Raw genomic sequence first — 17,385 nt, 5'->3', positions numbered from 1 at the left:
TCATTTTTACCCTTTGCATTTTCTCCTTTCTTCCCTCCTAAATGATTCTATGCCTAAAGGTGCAGCAGCTGTCTAATGATCATGAGTACAAAAGATACAAAATAGATGATGGAGTGGAAAATGAGAAAGATCTGCTTCCTGACCTACCCCTCTGAAAGTGAGAAAGTTGGGAGTTGACCTTGGCTCCTCCCTTCATCTCACTTCACTGTGCTCCAAGACACTTCATTCAACTCTTAAATACCCTCAGATCTGCTTCCTTCTAACTCCTCTACCAGCCTGACATTGTTAAGGCCACATCATGTCTTGGCCGGCTAACTGAACTTCTCAGCTTACTGAACAAGACTCCCCGCTTCCAGACTTACCAGCTCCAACCTGTGCTCTCACCTGCCATCCCTTTCAGTCATACTGGAACGTTTTTATATTGATCTTTGCTTAAAATACATCCAGGGTTCTTCATTGCCTAGTGGATAAAAAGTCCTTAGTCCTACAGCCTTTATGATTTGTTTGGCTCCTGTCATACATGATGAAGACACTAATTATGATGACAAATATATATACATATACATGTGTATGTGTGTGCATGTGTGTGTAATTTTTGTACATAGACTATGTGCCAAGCATTGTGCTAGGAACTTTACGTTTATTTAATCCTCACAATGTTTCCTCATATATTTGGTATTAATCTCATTTTACAGATAGGACGACTGATTCTCAGAGAGGTTAAGTCACTTGCCCAGGAACATACAGGTAGTTTAACAGGGGAAGGCCTGGATGTGAAAATTCTTTCCAGCAAAGCAGTGTCTTGACATGAAAGCATGTACCGCTCACCAACCTGTTCTCCACCGCCCTCCCCTATCCTAAATGGGCAGCCCTGTTGAAGAATCACAGCCAAAGCCAGTCTTGCCCCCCGGGGCCAGAGGAATCCATCTGCCTCTGCCAACTACCAGAGCGGGAGGAACGTAGGCTCTCAACGCCTGCTTCAGCAAGTAAGGAGAGAATCGCCCAGAGCTGGAGCGGCGTCGTAGGGTGGTGGTCCTGACCGGTCAAGGCCCCTTCTCCTCGTGAACTGGGGGCCAGGGAGCCCTTCTCCCTGTCCGCCTGGCACCACAGCGCTGTAGAAGTGAAATCCTGGCTCCAAGGTCACCCTCTCCCGAGCCTGGAGTTGGAAAGCCACGGGGACTCCGGGGACTCCCCCAAGGCCCGGACTAGCCTGGCACCCACCCCTCACCACTAACCCACTCCTCCTGGGCGCTGGTTCTGTGCGCTCCCGCGGCGCAGTTGCTCCGCTGCAAGAGCGCTTTCGCGCGTCGCCACCGCCCAGAGCCGGGACCAAAGCATCCTCGGGCACCGGCTCCCCGAGGGACACACACCCCCCCAAACCCCGAGTCGAGGGGTTGAGAGAAGGGCGGTCGGGGAGCCCCTGGGCCTGCCGTCAGTCACCCGGATTTGTAACTGGAGAAGGGTGCGGGTCCCCGAGGGACATCTCCAGCTGGCACCTAACTCCTCGGATCCCGGACTGGGAGCCCGAGCTCGGACATTCCAACGGCTGCCCCGTGGGCAAACCGACCCTGGTTTCCGACTCCGGCCACTGGCAGCCTCGCGCCCCAGACCCTTCCCGGGCACGGAAGCGGGTCAGGTCGCCCTGCTCAGCCTCCGGAACGGCGGCGGGACAAACCCCGGCCGCTCCCAGCAGCCCCGACGAGACCCCGTGCAGCGCCTGCCGCCGGGTGGCCTCTCTCTGGGGCTGACCCCCTCGCGCCCCCGCGCGTCTGTCTGCGTTTCTGAGCCTGCTCTGACAGTGATGTAACAAGGCCAGGCTCGCGCCGCGTCCCCTCTTTCCCAGACTCAGTGCTCCCTCCTCCTCCCGCGCCCCGCGCTCTGCGCGCTGAGCTGGCGCTGGGCTCCGCTTGCACAGCACCGGGACCGACGGGCACTTCTGGGAGAGCCGCTCTCCCACGTTCCACCTCCCCGATGCAGAGTCCGTGGGGGAAACCAGGCTTTCCTCCCAGAACCAAGGGAGCGAGCCGAGGGGGCAGCTGCTGTGGAGGCTTCTGAGGAGACAGCCTGGCTTCTTTCACTACTTCCTGGAGAGGGCAGGAAACCTCAGGTACCTCGTTGACCCCAGCCGGTGCGCGTTGATATGAGAGAGAGACAGAGGTTGCAATAGTGAGAGGAAGAGAGGGAAGGCACAAGAAAGGGAGGGAGGGAGAGGGAACGGAGAGAAAGAGTAGAAATAGAAACAGGGAGAGATTGCAAGAGAAACGCAGAGAGAGAAATAGATTGCAAGAGAGATACAGAGACAGAGATCAAGACTGAAAGTCAAGAAGCAAGTCGGAGACAAAGGGCAAGAGCGAGACAAGAGTTGGTGGGTGGGAGCTTGACTTGGATTTTTTTTAACGCACTGTGGTTTCATCTCTGACAGAATAGAAGAACGCTGCTCCCTGGTCAGCAAGCAGCCCCCAACCTGGATGGAGTGAAAGATGCGGCCTGATGACATTAACCCGAGGACTGGGCTGGTCGTGGCCCTGGTCAGTGTCTTCCTGGTCTTTGGTTTCATGTTCACCGTCTCTGGGATGAAAGGGGAGACTTTGGGAAACATCCCCCTCCTGGCCATCGGGCCAGCCATCTGCCTACCAGGCATCGCAGCCATTGCCTTGGCCAGGAAAACCGAGGGATGCACCAAGTGGCCAGAGAACGAGCTGCTGTGGGTCCGCAAATTGCCCTGCTTCCGGAAACCCAAAGACAAGGAGGTGGTAGAGCTGCTGAGGACCCCTTCAGACCTAGAATCCGGCAAGGGGAGCTCAGATGAGCTGGCTAAGAAGGCGGGCCTCAGGGGGAAGCCTCCCCCACAAAGCCAGGGTGAGGTGTCCGTGGCCAGCTCCATCAACAGCCCCACACTCACGGAGGAAGGAGAATGCCAGAGCCTCGTCCAGAATGGGCATCAGGAGGAGACGTCCAGATACCTGAACGGCTACTGCCCTTCGGGCAGTTCCCTCGCCTACAGTGCCTTGGACGTCAAGTGCTCAGCAAGGGACAGATCTGAGTGCCCTGAGCCTGAGGACAGCATCTTCTTTGTGCCCCAGGACAGTATCATCGTTTGCTCCTACAAGCAGAACAGCCCCTATGACAGATACTGTTGTTATATCAATCAGATACAAGGCAGGTGGGACCACGAGACCATCGTCTAATCTCTGCATACAAAGGTGGCTGGATTGATAGAATATGACTAAGCCCAGCTCCCCGTGGAAGGAAATTGCTCTGCTCGGACAGCCTTCACACTGTTAGAAATTGACCTGGTATGTGATGGGTGTGATAACCTCTGGTACCCGAGAGTCATGTAAATAGGCATGTTGGGGACACATTTTAGGGAAGGGTGATAAGGGTTAAGGACACTGGAAGAGGCAGTGGGTAGGAAAGGAAGCTACTCCAGTTGCTTCTTAACAATTTACACAATGTTAAATGTTTTGTAAAATAACCCAAAAAGTGCTATCCAGGACCAGCTGAGAGCAAGATAAATCTAGAGTGGGCTGCAGATGTGAGGCATCAAATGATGCACGAGCTGACCATAGGGAAACTGAGCTGCTTTATGTTTGAACAAATTGAAAATAAAATTAATGATCTGTTATATAAAATAATTTTTGCCTGGTGAAAAGCTTATCACACTTGGTATTTGCTGAAAGAAAAAAAATCAAGATATAAGAGTTAAACCCTCCTTAGATGGGATGGTTTTTGGGAAAAGGGTAGTTAAAGACAGTTGGATTATGTAACTGAGTCTTGTGGCATTATTGTCTGACAAGATCTGGTCTCTAATAAAGTAAAATAAGTGTGACCAGCTATGTGAAAAGTTAACATTTTTAGATGGCTATGTTACTTCTTAAACTCTTCATTTAAATCCATTTATTGCGTCTTTATCTGAAATGGGTTTTTTCTAAACATTTACTATCATTCATGTATTGTTTCCTTACCAGGTGCAACATTACTTGATATGATACTTTCATAGATTGGAATTTGTTTTCATCAAGACAAAATGAATTTTACATATATATCCAAGTCTTTAACATTGGCAGACAGGTACTGATAATTACCATTCCTATATACCTTTTAAAATCTGAAAACTATAAAGTCTACACATTAGCCTTGAACATTGCACATAATTTGTATGAAATGCAATGGTTAAACCTTTGGAAGTGTCATTATTTGTACATTTGTTCAACTCCTCTCACAGACTGTAAATGCCAGTGAAACAAGAACTCATCTACTAAATTTAACTGAAGCCTAGATTTTATTAAGCTCACCTGATCAGTGAACATTACATGATAAAAGTCTCTTTATTTCATACATTTTTGCTGCTGAGGAAAACAACAAATCACAATGATATCCTAAAATGTGCTTTCTATTTCACTTGCTCAACTGCAATAGATACGAAGGCTATCAAGCAGAATGCCATTTGATCCCTGGTGAAGAAAAATATGAATTATGTATAGGAATAGTGATAGAGTTCATCTTGAAGATCAGAAGTATTTTGTATCCTTCAAAGAATGATCATTTTAGGTGATCATATAGTCTTAGTTACTTTCTCCCAAAAGGGGAATTGAGGACAAAAATTTGGGCATATATTTTTTGTGTATTTCAATTCCAACTCTGCAATTCTTTCTTAAGCGTAGCAATTGTTCTGTCTTAAGAATCATGCTCTTTTTAAAAAATCATAATTTTCAAGTCAAGTTCAAGATCAAAAATATGTAATTATTTTAGTAGGGCTTAAATGTCAGAAATGAGGTGCATGATCTTGGGCAAATTTTATCTTCTTACACCTGAGTTTCTTACTCTGTGAAGGGAGGGGGAACTGATTTACGCTCGATTATTTCTATCATTCATTTTCAGTTTAAATATTCTATGGTGTTATGTCAAAGGCACTTTACATATTGCCAGGAAATAAGTTACAGCAAAATGCATGCCAAAGTTATGAAATTTATGATAATTATGTGACATAGATTGCACTGCTACTACTCAAAAAAGAATTTTGTAGATGTATGAAAGCAGATGTGTTTTATTACCAAATTTCATTTATTCAACACAATGCATTCCTGAGAATAAAATGAACATAATCAGAGTAAAATATTTTTGAGGAGAAAACTTAAAATGTTGGTATAACTCAAAGTATCTAATACACAAGCTTGCACTAAATGTGATTGACATTTGGATTTGGGATGGGGAGAGATAGTTTCCTAAAATCACAGTAACTTTTAATAATTGTAGTGCATTTTGAAAACAGAGAATCATATTTTTATAATGGTGATAACTATTGGATAACTCTTAGGAATAAAAACTTCCTTTAAGATGTTTGCCACCATTAGAGATGAGGAGATAGTAAGACAGAGATGTTCACAGAGACTCAACAAATCTTAGACAATAATGCTGCAATTTTCTGAAAGAAGATGCTTGTAGTGTCAGGTATGGTTTGGGGGTTGGAAAAGTTACTTTCTGATTTCTTGGAACCATTTCAAACTCCTTTATATCATTCTGTCTCTTTCCAGATTGAGGGTCAACTACTAGTTTAGAGATATAAGGTATTTTATCTTGTTTTCAAGTTCTGCTTCAGAAAAAAACCTATTTCATGTTTCTTCTCCCATTACCTACTTAAGATACTTAAGGTATTTAAGTATGCGTTTGAGGAAATATTTTCCTGTGCTAAAATAAAGGTTTGCAAATGTTGGTGTGAGAGGTTTTAACTTTGACCAGTGAGAATAAAATGTATGATTGTGTGTGTGAATTTCTCCTAACATATTAACCAACCCCTTTCTATATGCAACAAGGTAGCCTGGTGCCCCAAATCAATACTTGTAAGTACTATTCAGAGTTAAACTTCCAAAGTCAAAAAAAATGTACACAAAAAAAGACTGAAAGCCACATTCTTTTGAACAGAGGTAGAAGAGAAAGAGAAAAAAAGTGTCTCAGCCCTTTAGAGGAAAAGACAGCAACTCATTCCGATGAGTTAGACAGTTTTAGCAAATTGTTCTTATCAATATAATAGACATGAGGATTGTTCCTGGTAGCCTTTAAGAGCTCCTAGACAGATATAAATTTAAGTAGGTATTACTTTATTTTGCTGTTAATCCAAATAGACATTGCAACTTGATTTTGAATAGGCATTTTATTTTCAAAATTTCTCTACTGAATTTCTCTTGCTCTGTATGCCTACTTATTGTGCACATGGATTGTTTTTCCAAACTGCTTCTTGATTCTTAAGTGAGAATTCAGACAAGATACTCAAACGAGAGCATATTAGACATCTGTTTTAAGATTTTTTTTCTGTTGCAGTCATCTTGGCAAACAAAATCCAGATACAGTTAAGTTCAGGCTCTCTTCCAAACCCTGCTAAGCAGCTGCTTTGAAAATGTTTTCAATACTATGGATCTTAATATCCACCGAGATGACAAATGTAGGAAAGGAAGATTCATTCTGTTAAATGTTTTTTCTCTTTTGCAATGTCCAAGCTCTACTTATTTATTAATAGCCTCCCTCTGTACCCACAACATCATTTATTTGGTGAATTCACTATTATTAATACTAGTATTTTATCACATTAAAGAAAAGGTTTCTGAAAACCCGCAACCTCACTATCCTAAAGCAACTACTGTGTTTCTATTTTGGTATATCATCTTCCAGGCTTCCTCCACATGCATATGCAGCATACATATTATAATAGTGTGTTTTTCTTTTCTCTTTGAATTATATTCCAAGCATGTTTCCATGTTTCTATGTAGTATTTCTAATTATCAATGAACAATTGTGTAATATGCCATTTTAGTGATGTTCCATAATTTATCATGCCATTCCTTATTGCTGGCAAGATACTAAGTTTTATGGATGATTTTGTATGTTTTTTCCTATTGCTGGTTACACTGCTATATTATTTGTTATATGCCAATAGAGAGGAACTTTACTATTGAACAGCTATCTCCTTGTGGATGAGAGAGAGGAGGCAGAAATGTGTAAATGAATGGAACTCTCCATATTGTTGTGTGGGTCTTCCCTTCACTCTTGTGGATATAAGACCCAGGGTGGGAAACAAAACAATGCTTCTTCCAAAAGATCCTCCCATCAGGACCAGAACTAGTATGTTTAGGAGTAAGACGGAACATTTCCCCAGCTAAGATACCAGTGGTGTGTTTTTCACAATTAGATTACAGTGGTGTCAGTCTTCAAGAGCATCGTGTTCAACAAGCAAAATGATAAATAGATGTAAACAATAATAATGACTTTGTAATATGCCAAAAGCATTTTCTTAAAGTACCTCATCATATATTTTATAATAGACTGTATTTCATATGTATATGTATTGTCGCCTATCAGTGACTTACAAACGAACTGAAATTTCAGGAATCTGATAGACTCTGCCCTTGAGTTTTCTGTGTTTCAGTTTCCTACTGGGAAAAACTAAACTGAGGATGGAAATGGGGACAAATGCTTGGTTTGCCTAAATATCTTAATAAAAGACTAGATTCCATTCAAACTCTTGTCCAGTTCACATAAAATCATGTAGACACCATTGAGTCTGAGACCATGACTTTGATTTCTCATGACCTACCGCAGGGTCCTCACTCTATGGGCACCCAACCAAAAGAAATGTGTACATGATGCTGCCCAGATACACAAACAGGCAGGCACTGATGTTAGATATCCACAGTCTTTGGCAAGTTTTTCCTGGGACTGACTCTTATTAGGGATTCTTTTTTTATTTTTCCCTTTATTCCTTCCCCGACCCCAGATTAGAGCCTGCAGACTTGGTATTCTCGGTGATAGTACGAAGCTTTACATGCTTTATCCCTAATAAGGTACAGAGTTACAAAATGAACCGATTACAAAACAGTATATAAAGCTATTAAAAATCTCCTGTGCTGCTCTTTGACAAATCTATCTTTAGAAAGTTAAACATAAAGATAATTTTGCAATTAATCACTTTCTTATTTTTCATGGTAATGAACTATTGTACATAAGACAACTCTTCAGTAGGAGGCAAGACCACATTTGTTTGAAAAAACTAGGCTTTTGAAAATCACCTGCCTGTATCTTAACATGAAAAGTATGGACAATTATTTTCTTTCTTTTTTTTTTTTTTTTCTGAGACAGGGTCTCGTTCTGTCGTCCAGGCTGGAGTGTAGTGGCATGATCTTGGATCACTGCAACCTCCGTCTCCTAGGTTTCAAGCGATTCTCCTGCCTCAGTCTCCCCAGTAGCTGGGATTACAGGCGCCTGCCACCAAATGGCAAATTTTTGTATTTTTAGTAGAGACGAGGTTTCACCATGTTGGCCAGGCTGGTCTTGAACTCCTGACCTCAGGTGATCCACCAGCCTCAGCCTCTCAAAGTGCTAGGATTACAGGCGTGAACCACCGCACCTGGCCATTATTTTCTATATAAGTGATTAGACCACCAGACCAACTCAGAAAGGTCCACTCTGTTCCTCTGCTTTTCCGAACTACCTCCCATCCCCTGCGGGAGCTTCTTGAATATTCCTGATTGTGCCCTGCAGCTGACCACCCTAAGGCTTTGTCCCAACCATTTTCTGTGCCTCAAATGCCCTGTCTTCATCCCTCTGCTGCGTAAGGCCCTAACGTCCTTCAAGGAGAAGCTGCCACATCTTCCACCATCTTCTGGATTTTCTGACTCAGAACTAATCCTTCTATTATTCTCTGGCCTCACAACACCATCCACCACTATCATCACACACATTAGTTGCATAGGTATCTGTCTCTCCAACTGTAGTGTGAGCTCCTTGAAGGCGGGGACCACATTTTATCCATCTTTCCAATCCCCTACTTCACCCCCTGACACACTCATTTATTCCATCTTGCTCAGTGAAAACTCTAAATTGCGCCATTTAGGTCACCCTCAAAGTCTAGTTTCTTTTTCAAGTTGAATATAGTCAGCAACAATGTGGGTTAAAATTGGCTTCTGTGGGTTGGGACCCTAACTTTTATTTTAGTATATTGTTTCTTTGGGAAAACCATGTCTTATATAACAAGAAGAAAGAAATCCTTCCAGAACATTTTCCCCTACCTCCATGATTGACCTAACTTCCACTCCATGAGTCAGAGACTGCACCAAACAGGTGATAAGAACTGGTGGTTCTAGGAGCATGTGACAACCATTGAATTCCTGACCAGAAATAGGGTGAATCAACGTACTCAGGTTAATCCTGCAAGTAGGTCAACAAAATATAATTCCTCAGCTTTGACTATTGTCCTTCTAAAAAGTTTTTTCACCAATAATTCTTAACAAGACCTTCAAGACCACCTGGGTATTCTCTTGGGTCAGTATTGAGGGGCTGAGTTGCAGACCCTCTCCCACCACCCCCAGTGATGCTCCCCTTCTCCAAAAAAGCTGTAAATACTCAGAGACCATGGTTCGTAATTCAGAGAAATCCTGGCTTGTTCTGGAACAAGAGATGGCATTGTTCAGCAATTCCTGTGAGCAGAATTTGAGGCCGGTCTTAAAAACTTCTGACCCATGTAATTTTTCCTGTGAATTTTCCCAACTATCTGACTAGGTAAAAATAGGATTTAATTAGAGTAACTCTTTATCTTGACTATGGTGAATATCAGGGTCTCTTTTAACAATAGAAAGAAAGACCTCCTTTAAGTATGTATAGGAAAGGGAGCATAGGGAAAGAATGAGCAGAATTGTGGGCATGGGGAAAAGAGCCAACAATCCCTGATTAAGCCAGTCACTGTTGCAGCATCCACCCCCTCCATCCCCCTAGCGTTACCACTTCTCATCTCTACTTTAGAAGCAAATGCTAGAAAATGGACTAAGAGGACAAACCAAACAGAAAATGTTTTAAAAATGTAAAGAGTAAAAGGAAAATGTTAGAGAATTTTAATATATTTTTAAATGGCTGTGAAAATAAATATGTACTCAATTTAAGTGTATATTCCAATAAGGGCAATATTTAGCTAGAAATATCCTGCTGGGCAGGGTTAAAAGAAATATAAAATAGTATCCAATAAATAAGATCAAATGTGTTCAAAAAACTTTTCAATAATAGACTAAAAAGTATAATAAAAACTATGAAGCTAAATGAATATAAAGTGAATAAGACTAGCTGAAGTATTAGAAGGATAAAGACAGTAAAGTTAAATAATTTTAAATGCATAAAGTCAGCCAAAATTTTCCACTGAAAGAAGAATGGGGTATTAAATGCAAGCAACAATACAGAGGCCAGAACTAAGACCCCAACAATGTGTTGCAGGGTGAGGCAAGAGCAAACAAGGAACACAGGTTGTGCTCAATTTTCCTCCCAGGCGAGATCCCCTCAAAGCAGGCTGTCACCCTTCAGGCTGCAAAAATTCAAGGCCCAAATGATTTTTTGGATATGACACCAAAAGCACAGGCAACAAATGCAAAAATAGATAATGGGATTTTAGCAAACTAAAATACTTAGGCACAGAAAAGGAAACAATCTACAGAGTGAAGATAACCTAGGGAGTGGGAGAAATATTTGCAAACCATACATCTGATAACAGGTGTATTAGTCTGTTCTCACACTGCTAATAAAGACATACCCTAGATTGAGTCATTTATAAAGGAAAGAGATTTAGTTGACTCACAGTTCCACATGGCTGGGGAGGCCTCACAATCATGGAGGAAAACAAAAGAAGGGCAAAGGGGACGTCTTACATGGCAGCAGGCAAGAGAGCATGTGCAGGGGAACTCCCCTTTATAAAACCATCACATCTTGTGAGGCTTGTTCACTATCATGAGAACAGCACCGGAAAAACCTGCCCCCATGATTCAACTACCTCCCCACCCCCAGGTCCATCCCACAACACATGGGGATTACTACAGTTCAAGGTGAGATTTGGGTGGGGACACAGAGCCAAACCATATAAACAGGTTAATATCCAAAATGTATCAGGAGCTCAAACAACTCAATAGCAATAAAACAATCCAATTTTAAAATGGGCAAAGGACTTGAATGGACATTTCTCCAAAGAAGACATCCAAATGACCAACAGGTATAAAATGCTTAAAATAATCATCAAAGAAATACAAATTCAAGTCACAATAAGATATCACCTCACACCCGCTAAAATGGTTATTATCAAAAAGACAAAAGATAACAAGTGCTGGAGAGGATGTGGAGAAAAAGGAACCTTTGCACACAGTGGGTGGGAATGTAAATTAGTACAGTCATTGAGCTTCCTCAGAAAACTAAAAGTAGAATTACCATATAAACCGGCAATCCCACTACTGGATATATACACAAGCGATATGAAATCAGTATGTTGAAATGATATTTGCACTCCCATATTTATTGCATCACCATTCACAATAGCCAACATATGAACCTAAATCTTCACTAACAGTTGAATGGATAAAGAAAGCATTGTATATTATACACAATGAAATATTCAGACTTTAAAAAGAAGGAAATTTTGTCATTTGTGACAATACGGATGAACCTGGAGGATGTCAAAGCTAAGTGAAAAGATTCAGGGCATGGTCTCATATGTGGAATCCAAAAAAGTTCAACTTATAGAAGTAGAGAGTAGAAGTGTGGTTACCAGAAGCTGGAGTAAGGGAATGAGGAGATGTTGGTGGATAGGTACAAAGTTTCAGTTAGACAAAAGGAGTAAGTTTTCCAAATCTATTGTAAAGTATGGTGACCATAGTTAACAATAATGTATTGTATTTTCAACATTGCTGAAAGAATAGATCTTAAGTGTTCTCACTATAAAAGCATAAGCATATGAGATGATGTATTATGTTCATTAGCTTGACATAATTATTGTACAATGTATACAGGTACCAAACCATCACTTTCTACCCCATAAATATATAAAACTATTATCTGTCAATTAAAAATAAAAAGGTAATTTAAAACACATGTCTGAATATATCCCCAAAAGTTCATGCATTGGAAACTTAATTTCCAATGCAACAGTGTTGGGAGGTAGGGCCTTTTGGGAGGTATTTAGATCATGAGGGCTCCACCTCCATGAATAGAATAATGCCTTTATAAAAGGGCTTAGCCAAAGGAGTTTGGCCCTTTTTTGCCCTCCCACCTTCTGCCACGTGAAGACATAGTGTTCCTTCCCTCCAGAGGATGCAACTTTCAAGGCACCATCTTGGAAGCAGAGAACAGCCCTCACTAGATACTGGTGCCTTGATCTTGGACTTTCCAGACTCCAAAACTGTGAGAAATGAATTTCTGGCTTTTGTAAATTACCCAGTATGTGGTATTCTATTATAGCAGCACCAAAAAAAGACAAAGACAGGAACTGAGTGTACAGTATTCCATGGGGCTTTTCTGAAGACTAGCATTCAAATAACTATACTTTGTGAAGTCTTCCCCCAATTCCCAAATCTAGAAGCATCAATCAGAGAAGTCAAATTTCCAGAAGTCAGAAAGATTGAAGTATCAAAAGAAAGAAGAAAAAGTTACATAACCCCCAGAATTACCCTTATTTTCTTGGCCCTTGTCATTCACTGCATAGCAATCTCCCAATAAACCCCTCTTCCCTCAGCAGGGAGACTTGGATGATCAGAAAAAATATATATCTGCTGGACATATTTTGCTTCCAGATGTTAGATTTTGAGGTCCCCAAATTTACCCAACAATAGTTGCTAGGTCCTGCCTTCACTCTAGGTACAAAAATTGGTATGGACTTTTTATAAGAGTTCTAAGAAGGTTTATAATACATATTTAATATATCAAGGAACCAGCAACCCATTGGAAAACATAACCCTTGCCTTCCCTACTCCTACCCTATGAGACCTTGAATGAGCATTCTTAGCCCTACCCAAGGCCTGAGCAAATATCATTAAGGTAGGCCAGTAGTTCTCAAGCCCTAGCATACATCAGAATCACCTGTAGGGCTTGTTGGAATACAGAATGCTGGGGCCACCTCCAGAATTTCCATTTCTAAAAAAATTATCATGTTATACCAGTGATATGGGTCCCAGGTCTCCTTCAATTGGTGCATGTGTACTTTTTAAAAGGTGAGATCTGGCTATGTTGCCCAGGATGAAGTTTACAGGCATGATCTACAGCCTCAAACTACTGGATTCAAGCAATCCTCCTACCTCATCCACCTGAGTAGCTGGAACAACAGGCATGCACTACCATGCCCAGCTGCTTTTAAATGGTTTTATATCCAGGAGCCTGGTATAGCCCCTAGTCCCAGCTATGCCCAAGCAACAGCATTTGGATCTAATGTCTGGAACACAATAAACATTCAGTAAATAATTTAATTGAATTAATGAATGTATTAGTCTGTTTTTACACTGCTGATAAAGACATACCCAAGACTGGGCAAGTTACAAAAGAAAGAGGTTTATCGGACTTACATTTCCACATGGCTGGGGAGCCTCATAATCATGACAGAAGGTGAAAGGTACATCTCGCAGGGTAGCAGACAAGAGAAGAGAGAGTTTGTGCAGGGAAACTCCCCTTTTTAAAACCATCAGATCTCGTGAGATTTATTCACCATCATGACAATAGCACAGGAAAGACGGGCCCCCATGATTCAATTGCCTCCCACCAGATCCCTCCCACTACATGTGAGAATTCAAGATGAGATTTGGGTGGGGACACAGCCAAACCATATCATTCTTCCCCTGGACCCTCCCAAATCTCGTGTCCTCACATTTCAAAAACAATCATGCCTTCCCAACAGTCCCCCAAAGTCTTAACTCATTTCAGCATTAACTTAAAAGTCCACAGTCAAAAGTTTCATCTGAGACAAGGTAAGTCCCTTCCACCTATGAGTCTGTAAAATCAAAAGCAAGTTAGTTACTTCCTAGATACGATGGGAGTAAAGGCATTGGGTAAATACTGGTGTTCCAAATGGGAGAAACTGGCTGAAACAAAGGGGCTACAGGTCCCATGCAAGTCAGAAATCCGGTGGGCAGTCAAATCTTAGAGCCCAAAAAAGAACTCCTTTGACACCAGTCTCATATCCAGGTCATGCTGATGCAAGAGGTGGGTTCCCATGGTCTTAGGCAGCTCCACCCCTATGGCTTTGCAGGGTACAGCCTCCCTCCCAGCTGCTTTCATGGGCTGGTGTTGAGTGTCTGCTGCTTTTCCAAGCACATGGTGCAAGCTGGCAGTGGATCTACCATTATGGTGTCTGGAGGACGGTGGCCCTCTTCTCACAGCTCCACTAGGTGGTGCCCCAGTAGGAATTCTATCTTGGGGCTCCAACCCCACATTTTCCTTCCACACTGCCCTATCAGGAGTTCTTCATGAGGGCCCCACCCCTGCAACAAACTTCTGCCTGGGCATCCAGGCGTTTCCATACATCTCCTGAAATGTAGACAGAGATTCCCAAACCTCAATTCTTGACTTCTGTGCACTTGCGGGCTCAACACCACATGGAAGTTGCTAAGGCTTGGGGCTTCCACTCTCTGAAGCAATGGCCCAAGCTGTACCTTGGACACTTTTAGTCACAGCTGGAGAAGCTGGGATGCAGGACGCCAAGTCCCTAGACTGCACACAGCATGGGGACTCTGGGCCTGACCCAGGAAACCATTTTTTCCTCCTAGGCCTCTGGGCCTGTAATGGGAGGGGCTGCTGTGAAGACCTCTGACATGCCCTGGAGACATTTTCCCCATTGTCTTGGGGATTAACATCTGGCTCCTCGTTACTTATGCAAATTTCTGCAGCCACCTTGAATTTCTCCTCAGAAAATGAGATTTTCTTTCCTATAGCATTGTCAGGCTGCAAATTTTCTTAACTTTTATGTTCTGCTTCCCTTATAAAACTGAATGTCTTTAACAGCACCCAAGTCACCTCTTGAATGCTTTGCTGTTTAGAAATTTCTTCCGCCAGATACCCTAAATCATCTCTTTCAAGTTCAAAGTTCCACAAATCTCTAGGGCAGAAGCAAAATGCTGTAAGTCTCTTTGCTAAATCATAACAAGAGTCAGCTTTGCTCCAGTTCCCAACAAGTTCCTCATTGCCGTCTGAGACCACCTCAGCCTGGATTTCACTGTCCATATTATTATCAGCATTTTGGTCAAAGCCATTCAACAAGTCTCTAGGGAGTTCCAAACTTTCCCACATTTTTCTATCTTCTTCTGAGCCCTCCAAACTGTTGCAACCTCTGCCTGTCACCTAGTTCCAAAGTCACTTCCACATTTTTGGTATCTTTTCAGCAGCATCCAACTCCTGGTACAAATTTACTATATTAGTCAGTTTTCACATTGCTGATAAAGACACACTCAAGGCTGGGAAATTTACAAAAGAAAGAGGTTGATTGGACTTACAGTTCCACATGGCTGGGGAGACCTCACAATCATGGTGGAAGGTGAAAGGCATGTCTCACATGGCAGCAGACAAGAGAAGAGAGAGCTTGTGCCAGAACTCCCCTTTTTAAAACCATCACATCTCATAGGACTTATTCACTATCATGAGAACAGCACAGGAAAGATCTGCCCCCATGATTCAATGACCTCTCACCAGGTCTCTTCAACAACACGTGGGAATTCAAGATGAGATTTGGGTGGGGACATAGCCAAACCATATCAATGAATAATTCAGTTTATTTAATTCCTAAGACAGAGATTCTGTTTTGAGGCAGTGTACTCCACTTTCCCTGATGGAACAGAAGCCTAGTCCTCTACCCTAACTTGCTCAACTGGGCTCACAACTCCCTACCTGTCTCCAGACCTTGCAGGGACTATGTGCACAAAAACTAGACCTTTTGCTTAGTGAGGGAGATATGAGGGAACCCAAGTGGGACAGGCCCTCTTTAGACCCTGGGATTTAGACTCATTGTCTGCCTGGTAAAAGCCCACTCCATCAGGATCAGGGTTGTCCCAACCATTCCTGGTCAACTCTTCTCCCTGCCAAACCATTCCTGAGATCCCAGCAGGATCCTAGCTACAGGTGCACAGCTGCATTGGGATCACAGGGAAAGTATCTGAACCAGGTTCTGATGGTGAATTTGAAATGGAGATTTGCATTAGAGATCTTGGAAGCTTTCTCTAGCTGCCAGAATAGAGAATAGTTTACTTTATCACTTTCTTTTGTACTATTTTAATCATGCTCTTGGTGCATGGATTGCAGTGGCTAATTTCCTTCTTTCTTCCCTGTGACTTGGACCTGTGAACTGCGCAGAAGAGAAAACCATACTATGGCCCTGGGAGAGAAATATACTCAGGCTTTGATGGATTGTAGAGAAAATAGATTCTAAGAATGAAGATTTTCCCCAAGAAATTCAGAAAGAAAAATTAAAATCTGTTGTTTATTAATATCCCAACACTTTAGTATTTTTATTATCCAAGGACTCTGAGGAAGTCCAGGTAACTAACTGCCTGTGTAGAGACACTTTGTAAAATGACCTATCTGTGCTAAACCACAGCCTTCCCACTCCTTTTCTTTTGCAGCTTCTACCACTGTTCCCCTTGGAAACCAAAGTAGCAGCTGCCTACAAAGGCAGCTGCCTACAAAGACATCTCTCTCCCTCCTCACTCATTAGTCCCAAGGACTAGAGCCTGTTTTCTTCCTCACTGAAAACATTTGATGTTAGGGGACTGTGTGCATATGAGAGACAATGTAAAAATGGTACCACACTGGGTCAGACACATTGTGCATTCCATCTAATATTCTGTCTTGGATAGTTTCATTTTTCCTCTTCATTTTATATGATACACCATCAATTTATTTTGCATAATGGCTTGTGTACACAAATCTTCTCTATTAGCTAGTAGGCTATTTAAAGTCTAGGGATGCCAGGTGCAGTGGCTAATGCCTGTGATTCCAGCACTTTGGGAGGCCAAGGTGGGAGGATTGCTTGAGCTCAGGAGTTCAAGACCAGCCTGGGCAACATAGCAAGACCCCATCTCTAACAATAAAACAAAATAAAGTCTAGGGAGAAATCACCATATAAAAGAGATACATTCACTCCCATGTTTATTGCAGCCCTATTCACAAAAGCCAAATATGGAATCAACCAAAGGGTCTACCATCAGATGAATGGATAAAGAAAATGTGGTACATGTAGACAATGGAACACTATTCAGCCATAAAAAAAGAATAAAATCCTGTCATTTGATGGATTTGGAGGACATTATGTTTGATGAAATAAGCCAGGCACAGAGAGACAGATACTTACACCTGGAAGCTGAAAAAAATTGGTCTCATGAAGGTAGAGAGTAGAATAATGGTTATCAGAGGTTGAAAAGGGTAAAGGGGAGGAGAGATAAAGAGTCATTGGTTAATGGGTACAAAAGTACAGTTAGATAGAAGGAATAAGATCTAGTATTCAGTAGCACAATGGGGTGTCTATAGTTAACAATAATTCACTGTATATTTCAAAATAACTAGATGAATGCATTTGGAATGTTTCCAACACAAAGAAGTGGTGAATGTTTGGGA

The 17,385-nt window shown here is 42.2% G+C and overlaps 1 protein-coding gene across 1 annotated transcript; it reads left to right on the top strand.

Moving 5' to 3' along the window:
- Nucleotides 1-1,862: 1,862 nt before the first annotated feature.
- On the top strand, nt 1,863-7,530 carry TMEM215 (transmembrane protein 215). The gene is made up of 2 exons (XM_002819712.4): nt 1,863-2,107; nt 2,423-7,530. The coding sequence occupies exon 2, from the start codon at nt 2,481-2,483 to the stop codon at nt 3,186-3,188; it is 708 nt and encodes a 235-aa protein (XP_002819758.1). The 5' UTR covers nt 1,863-2,107; nt 2,423-2,480; the 3' UTR covers nt 3,189-7,530.
- Nucleotides 7,531-17,385: the final 9,855 nt, after the last annotated feature.

This window comes from Pongo abelii, chromosome 13 (genome assembly GCF_028885655.2).
Source record: "Pongo abelii isolate AG06213 chromosome 13, NHGRI_mPonAbe1-v2.0_pri, whole genome shotgun sequence".
Classification (NCBI taxonomy): Eukaryota; Metazoa; Chordata; class Mammalia; order Primates; family Hominidae; genus Pongo; species Pongo abelii.
Note: the sequence above shows the minus strand (reverse complement) of the source record. Positions and strands in the feature narration are given on the sequence as shown.